Source organism: Acomys minous, assembly GCF_964271855.1.
Source record: "Acomys minous genome assembly, chromosome: 6".
Classification (NCBI taxonomy): Eukaryota; Metazoa; Chordata; class Mammalia; order Rodentia; family Muridae; genus Acomys; species Acomys minous.
The window spans coordinates 66,632,794-66,641,332 of NC_140487.1; the positions used below are offsets into that span (position 1 = coordinate 66,632,794).

General features: G+C 39.8%; 1 protein-coding gene across 1 annotated transcript; it reads left to right on the forward strand.

The window, feature by feature from the left end:
- Window positions 1-1,486: 1,486 nt before the first annotated feature.
- PRSS58 (serine protease 58) lies at window positions 1,487-6,948 on the forward strand. The gene is made up of 6 exons (XM_084785722.1): window positions 1,487-1,596; window positions 1,857-1,943; window positions 4,734-4,872; window positions 5,071-5,327; window positions 6,474-6,613; window positions 6,702-6,948. The coding sequence occupies exons 2-6, from the start codon at window positions 1,886-1,888 to the stop codon at window positions 6,849-6,851; spliced, it is 744 nt and encodes a 247-aa protein (XP_084641848.1). The 5' UTR covers window positions 1,487-1,596; window positions 1,857-1,885; the 3' UTR covers window positions 6,852-6,948.
- The last annotated feature ends 1,591 nt before the right edge of the window (window positions 6,949-8,539 follow it).

The window sequence follows — 8,539 nt, forward strand, 5'->3', positions numbered from 1 at the left end:
CCATTTTATCTCATTATAACACTATATTCTATTTCCCCTTCCTTGGACCACAACTCCCAGTTCCTTACTAGGTACTAACATCTGTGGTTATTCAGATTAAAGCAGCATAGAAAGCTTAAAAGCACATAATGACTGCATATAAAAATAGGTAATATTTGTATTTGGGGGGTCTGGGCTACCTCACTCAGAATAATATGTTTCTATCTCCATCCATTTACCTACAAATTTCGTGATTCATTTTATTAAGAGTTAAATAATGTTCCATTGTGCAAATGTGCTACATTCTCATTATCCATTCATCACTTGAGGGATGTTTACATGGTTTCCAGTTTCTGCCTATTATAAATAAAACAGCAAAAGAAGAAAAACAAAAAAAGAACAGCAATGGGCATGGATAAGTGAATATTTCTCTAGTAGAACATAAAGTTCTTTATGTATATATCCAAGAGAGATATAGCTAAATCTTGAGGCAGATCAGTTCCTAGCTTTCTGGGAAACCTGAAAACTGATTTCCAGTGTCCGCACCAATTTGTACTCTCACCAGAAATGGGTAAGCATTCCCTTTCCTCACATCCTTACTAGCATGTGCTACCATTTGTTTTACAATCTTGACCATTCTGTCTAGAAAAAAAATGAAATCTCAAAAGTAGTTTTAATTTTCATTTCCTTTATGGCTGTGGATATTGCACATTTTAAAACTCCCAGCCATTTCTGTTCCATGTTTTGGGATCTCTCTAAGTATTAGATTCTTATAGGAAAAAATATAGACTATTCAGTCTCCTTTGCTGTACATATACACATAGGGGAAAGGCGAAGTGAAACCCCAGAAGAAGGTAGCTGTGGCACAGCCATGAGGGAGAGTCATTATCACCAGATGTGCCAGTAATTGGATACTTGAGTTCCAACCTCCAGATTATAAGAAAACTGCTTGTTGCTCAAGCCACCCAGGCTGTGGTATGTGTTTTGGCAATCCAAGGAGCCTAAAACACCCAGCAAGGTCATCGTCTAATCACACCACAGACCCACTTTTAAGTCAGGCCGCTTAGTTACTATTGAGTTTTAATATTTTCTTGTATTTTTTGGATGCAGAAAATGTTAGCAGATGTGTTTTACAAATGTTGTCACATAGCCTGTATCATACATCAGTTCTTTCTGGGTCTGCATGCTTTTGGAAGCAGCTGTTTGCTTTACTACCTCTCACCCTTTCAACTTGGGAGCTCCTTGAAGATAGAAATGGAAGCTTCAGCTATATGGACTCTCAACAAATAAAACACATTCCAGTTCTGGTAAGGTTGTTGTTGCTTAAAAGGATGGCTAGTTCTTTAAAATACATGGATTAAGGCTGTCATGAAGAAGATAGCCAACATATTTTTTAAAAAACATTAAGTGCCCTGCAGAGGGGTTACCTTCAGTGCCAGAGTACAGACAGATACCAGTGTCACACAAATGGGATAGCATCATAGAGACAGGAGGGGTCTGCACCATGCATGCAGCTCAGAGAGCAAACTTCCTGCACAAGTCAAAAAGGCAAGAGGCTGTGAGGACATCGTGAACATCTCTCTCAGACTAACTTCTTCAAAGGAGGACAAAACTCAGGTATGGACAGTGTGAGAGACCAAGTTTGTGACACATAGATTCTTTCCTCTGATAGCACTCTGTACTCTGAAGGGGATATCTTTTCATAAAGTAAACCTGACCACTGAAATAATTCACAGATATTTTCCTTCACCTAGCTCTCTCTCCCCCCTTTCCTCCCCCCTTTCTCCTCTCTCTCTCTCTCTCTCTCTCTCTCTCTCTCTCTCTCTCTCTCGGTTTATCATATGTATTTCGCCTCCTTTCTTCTTTATACTTTACAGAGACACTTAGCTAAACTCCGTCTCATAAAATGGCTTCCAACATCATAATGAAATTTGTCTTCCTCTGCATTCTTTCAACCCTGCTTGGTAAGTATCTGCACATCTGTCTGTATTTGCCAAAAAGGAGTCCTTAGGAAGGCATGGAAGATAGAAAAGTTCTGGAGGCGTCATTCCAGATGTAGTATACGACTGCCACAGCACCTTCCCAGTTGAGTTACTCTGTGCCAACTCCTGCCTTCTGCATTTCAAGTTGATTGCTTATGTGTTTTGTGAGAGCCATGGGCATTGACACTCCTCCAAGAGATCCACTCCACATTAGGAATTAGTGTGGAATGTGATCAATATATTGTAGTACAGGAACAGAAAGTGAAGGCCCAGATTAAAAGAGGAACCCAACCAAGGGCTGTAGCAGCAGACTTAAAGGTGAATATGTCTGGACATGGTTCAGCTCCACACCCCATGCTCACTGTGTTAAGAAAACGGTATTTGTTCTGATTTCTAAATATATCTTAAAAATCAATCACATCCACTACATCCACTTTTCATGATACTCCTAACCAACCTCTCTTCACTGGAGTATCCGTTTACTCACCTAAATAGACACTTCCATTTCTACATGATCTACTTCAGAGGTTTCTAAAAGGGTACTGTAATCACTGCTTCTCTTAAAGTGGCCGCTCCTTCATTTAGAATACAAGTCTGCACAATCCCAACGTTGCGTAGAACCCACTACCCTTTCTGTATCATTCTCCACCAATCGTCAGCCTTAACTCACACCTTGTCAGCTCCACCAGCCTCTATAGTATTCCTTAAGCAGGACCTAGACCTCTTACTCTGGTTTTAGCTGTTTCATCCATCTAGAATCTCTGCCCCCCCCCACCTACCCACCCATTAGGTCAACCCTGGCCATTGATTGTTGTATGATGCTTTATTTCATGTCTGCAACACACACATATGCATGCACACACACACACACACACACACACACACACACACGCATGCATGCATGCACGCACACACGTACACACAGCTGGGACTGATTTTCTATCTTTCACTGGCCTGACTTTATCCCTGTAGTTTTAACCACCATCTAGCATGCCAGTTTATTTACTTAGGTTTTCTGTTTATTTTTTTAGTGTTTACCAATTCAGATGTTTGAGAGCATGGCATTTGTCTATACTCTGGCACCAATACTAATCCCTCTGCAGAGCACTTAATGTTTTTTTAAATACTTTAGTTATCTTCTTCATGACAGTCTTAATCCATGTATTTTAAAGAACCAGCCACCCTTTTAAGCAACAACAATCTCACCAGAACTGCAATGTGTTTTATTTGTTGAGGATCCATATAGTTGAAGCTTCCATTTCTGTCTTCAGGGAGCTCCCAAGCTTGAGAGTGAGAGGCAGTAAAGCAAATGGGTGCTACCAAAAGTATACAGACCCAGAACTGATGTATTATATAGGCTATGTGACAATATTTATAAAACACATCTGCTAACATTTTCTGTATCCAAAAATACAAGAAAATATTAAAACTCAACAGTAACTGAGCAAGCCTGGCTTGAAAATGTGTCTGTGGTATGAGTAGGTGATGACCTTGCTGGATGGTCTAAGGCTTTTTGGATTGCCAAAATAAATACCACAGCCTGGATGTCTTGAGCAACAAGCAGTTTTCTCACAGATCTGGACTTTGGAAGTCAATTCTCAATGAGTATCCTTTTTATTCACAAGCTAGCTCAAGCTCCTAAAGAGAGCCTGGCATGTAGTGGTGCTTAATATTAATGGACAGAATTAATTGCTCCAGACTTGTCCTCATACTCCGCAAACATTTGTTCTTGTGATGGGCACTACCTTTCCTTGTTCATGGTACAGTTGTTGAGAGTGAAGGATGACATGGGAAAGTGCTTGTATTAGTTACCCCTCCCATTGGAACATCCAAAGAACTGACAAGAAGCAACACCAAGGAGAAAGCGTTCATTTGGCTTATGAGTTGGGCGCACAGTCCGTTCTGTTTGGGAAGGCGTGATGACAGGAGCAACTTGTGAGTTTGTAGAAGAAGAATGATGTTGCTTGCTCACCTCTAGGCAGATCAGATGCTGGGCAGGAAGGAGGATAGACTGTCAGCCTCAGTGCTTGCTCCCTAGAGATCGGCTTCCTCAAATGTCACCAGCAGCTGCCATTCAAGTGTTCAAACATGCGAGCCTATAAGGGGCATTTTAAATTGGTTTAAAAAATGGTTTAGTACTTAGCTAGTCTAACAGTTTCCACTCAATTGTATTAAAGAGAGAAACTGTAAAAAGTCTTTTCTTTATATTTCATCTCTTTATTATTGTGTATATAAGATGAAGGGGCCCGTAAGTGATGGTACATTTGTTAAAGTCGGTGGACTATTTTATGAGCTGGGTGCTCTCCTTCCATCTTTGTCTAGGTTTGGGGGAATCAAACTCAGGTTATTAGGCTTGCTCAGCAAGTGTTCTACCCACTGAGCTTTCTTACAGGCCTAAGAGAACTCATGTTTCAAATGTGAGAATATTTCTTTACAATTAAAATATAAACACATTTTTCTTTGTTTAAAGTAGGCAATTTCTATTACCTGTCATTTCCTTCAGAACAAAATAGGTCACTTTAAAGATTTGATTCACCATTTAGAAGTGCTGAAGAGGAGGATTCAATAACTTGAAGCTTTCCCGTGGAGGTTTTGGTTTTGGTTTTTGGGGTTCTGGGTCTTGTTTTTGGTTGGTTGGTTGATTTTGTTTTGTTTTGTTTTGTTTTGTTTTGTTTTGTTTTTTGCTTTGTTGTTGTAGTTTTGGACTGTTTGTTTGTATCTCAAGGTTTTTCTTAGTTATTAATGAAAATTTTCCCATTCTTTTCTCTCCAGGCACCTTTGCCCATAATCCAAATCACATAGCTGGACCCACTCCCCCCTATTTGGTCTACCTGAAGTCAGATTACCTGCCCTGCACTGGAGTCCTGATCCATCCCCTTTGGGTGGTCACAGCTGCACACTGCAATTTACCGTGAGTGAGAGGAGCCTTAGTGTCACAGAACCAATTTACTCTTTGAATTTCCAGGTTAGATATAGACCCCGAAACTTGTATATAACTCTCAACAAATGGATGATCTTCGGGCAATGTTATTTAGGGAAGGCAAATTAAGGTCCGTGTGATTGCAGAAACTTTGATAAAGAACTTTTATAAACATCCTTATTGTTCTAGGAATCTTCGGGTGATTCTTGGGATCACAAACCCCACAGATGCCACTGAAAGGAATGTACAAGTGATTGGCTACGAGAAAATGATCCACCACCCGTACTTCTCAATCTCTTCTATTGCGTATGACCTGATGTTAATCAAACTGACAAGACCGACCAAGACCAGTAGTTATGTGAAAATGGCCAAACTGCCTCAACACATCGTGCCTGTGAATACCATGTGCTCTGTCTCCACCTGGGCCTACAATCTATGTGACCTCAGTGAGTCCAAAGCCTTAAATGATGACACCTGACTTTGCTGACATTCTCTTAGGAGTCTCCTCTGAGCTTCTGCAAGTCAGCTTTCCCAGGACTTTCTTCAAACTTCTGCATTCACCATTTCCTTGATCCTCCACCTCACTGGGAAATGTCGAGTCTTTGTTATTTCCTTCTAGCCTCTTTGCTTGTAAATATGCAAAAATAGTTTCAATGACAATACATGTGTATGTCTAGGCCTAACTTGATGTGTAACAGAATTTCATCTGTCTCAGAGTTTCAGTTTTCTTCACTCTGAAATGAAATACAACACTATCAAAAGTTTTCAAGCCATTTCAAGCAATGAAAGGCTCAAGTCCTTGAAATATAAAATGCATAATAAGTTAAATATAAGATAAATCCATAATACTATGGCAAATCAGACACCTGAAGATGAGAGAGAAGGAGATTGGGAAGAAGCTGACCAAGATATATAGTGTGGTGTTTTGAATGCATGGTATAGTAATTATAATAAATAAAAATATGTTGTATAATTCAAAGCACAAAAACTCTTAGAAGAATAAATTTTGGTGTTCTGATGACCACCAGGAAATGATAAACTGGATTACAGTCACTGGGTATAATAAAGAAAAGTGACTTCACCACAAAAAAAAATGGACCTTAATTTGATATAACTCATGAAGTAAACCTTTCTAAAATAGCTCTCAAAAGAAATGTGGAGCTGTGTAATTATTGTTAATCTAGAAAGTAATGAAAAGGATCTCAATGTTTACTTAACACCTAATCACTTAATTTTACCATTGGACACATAAGAATTAGTCTATATATTTCTAAATTTCCTCAGGCCCCTAAAACTTGCGAAACAAAAGACACTTTCTAAATTTCCAGAAAAGTTTGGGAACAATTTACTTCATTTTGTTGTAAGAATGTCTCACATATACAAGCCACCCTCCTAAGGGGATAGAAATTTGCATTATGACAAGTTGTTATTGATAATATCCTGGAAACCTATTGCTTAAACTTCTTGGTTGTCATTTCTCAGAATTTGAACTTTTTCTGATAACCGAACAAATGTTGAAAGGGGGAAGCAAAAGGAGGAGCGCTTTGATTCTTAGGAGAACTCATGAAAAGTATGATTTCCCTCTTTCCCAGGCAAGGACCCTGACTCACTGCAGACTGTGAATATCTCTGTAATCGCCAAGGCTGACTGTCAAAATGGCTATAAAGCTTATGACATAAAAGAAAACATGATCTGTGTGGGCATCGTGGCGGGACGAAGGCTGCCGTGCAAGGTATTGTACTCTTGCTGTCTTGCTTTCCTCATGTAATTTCTTATCTTCTGCCAAAAGGATGATGACCTGGCTTTCTCTTTTCTGGTAGGAAGTCTCAGCTGCCCCAGCAGTCTGCGATGATGTGCTTTATGGAATCCTGACTTATGCAGACGGCTGTGTTTTGAGAGCTGATGTTGGCATCTATGCTAGCATCTTTCATTACATGCCTTGGATTCAAGATACCATAAAAAATAACTGAGATTCCCACAACAGGAATAATTCTGAAACATGTGGCAAAACTTGTGATCATATCCAACCTCACAATTAAAATAAATGAGCTCATTGGATTGTGACAGGCAGCCCAGCTCACTTGTCCTGCACATTCCATGATTAAGCAGTCACTTGGCATACAACCCTTTCTCCCCATCACTGAAAATGGGAAACTCAAAACCTGTCATTTCTTAGTCTGGCTGATAATGGAATTATTGAAAAGGGGCCACTTCGCATTCATTTGAGGACAGCAAACTCTCTACCACTAGCACTGAATTTCAGAAAGTTAAACACATCATTTGGGAAAAGGCTGTTTTACAATGAATGAGCTAATAACAGGAATCAATTAGAGAAAGGGCTTAAAGACAAGGACTGTACGAAGCACTGCATTGGCTCTCACATCCACACAAACTCTAATGCCAGAGATGGATAAAACTTAGTCACTCATTTGAGATGTGTACTTGCAACATAAGAGGCTAAAGTTCAAAGTTCACTGGTACTTGTGACAGCAGATTAATAGAGGGTGCAGAAGTAGTTTCCCCAGCATATATCTGCCTTTTCATGCAGCTAATGTTTGAGGTGAATATTCAGAGCAGTGGGTTTCATCATAACATCCTCATCCATCCATGTCATTATATATTGCTCCCACGCACTGACTAGGCTGGCCTCTCAGGGCCTCTACTTCATTCTATTTGTCACTCAAGAGTAGTTCTTCTTCTTCTTCTTCTTCTCCTTCTTCTTCTTCTTCTTCTTCTTCTTCTTCTTCTTCTTCTTCTCTTCCTCCTCTTCCTCCTTCCTCCTCCTCCTTCCTCCTCCTCCTCCTTCTTGCTTCTTCTTTCTCTTTCTGCTCATTTCCACAGCTTCAATCATAACCATAGAGTTTTAACTGACATGTTTGCATGGGGACTTTCCTTTTTCCAGTTGACTAAAGGTTTAAAAAGCAGCAGCAAATACAATCTGTGTCCACTACAGGTAGACCACTGGAACCTTTTAATGCAGAAAGTTCTAAGGCCACCAAGCCTTGTCCTCTCTCCAGTTATCAAACCTCCAAAACATCTAAGCCTCACATAAGAGTTCCCAGAGCCCAAGCTGGGAGTGAAATCCTAAGTGTGGATGAGAGTGGATTATGAAGTGAGATATTAGTTTTGAAAGGAACCTGTAGCCTTAAGCTCATGACATTTCACCTTTCAAAAATGACTTCCAGCTTAAGCAACTATGAAACCTTCAGCAGCGTACACTGTGGCTGAGGAATCTGAATTCCACGCCTGCGGTTCATATCTGCCTGTTTTACCATGAGCTCTAAGAAGTAGCTTCTTTTTATTAAAGATATGTTTAGTCACTTAAGAGCGAAGGTAGAATGCCTAAGTCCTGAAGGCAAGTCAAGGATGGTAGTGATTACAAGGTGGAGAGATTGAAATCCTCAACATACTTCTCTGGTCTTCTGTTTTATGATGGTTTAAGATGAGACCAGTGACACTTCTGGTAGTAAGAATAAATAAGACGAGTTACTCAAGTCGAATAGCATAGTATGAACACATTGAAGGCACTCAGCTCTCCATCAAGGGCCTATTGGGAATGTATGTTGCCATCTCCTTATACCTATTGTCTTAGTCCAGTTAGAATGCTTTTATTTTTAATGGAACTAGAAACTTGTAAACTGCAGATGGAAAACAAGCC

Excerpts from the sequence above, each read along its gene's own strand:
- PRSS58 (XM_084785722.1), top strand. The coding sequence starts at position 1,886 with ATGGCTTCCAACATCATAATGAAATTTGTCTTCCTCTGCATTCTTTCA. Across the intron at positions 4,873-5,070 it reads GCTGCACACTGCAATTTACC|GAATCTTCGGGTGATTCTTG; the intron begins GTGAGTGAGAGG and ends TTATTGTTCTAG. Across the intron at positions 5,328-6,473 it reads CTACAATCTATGTGACCTCA|GCAAGGACCCTGACTCACTG; the intron begins GTGAGTCCAAAG and ends CCTCTTTCCCAG.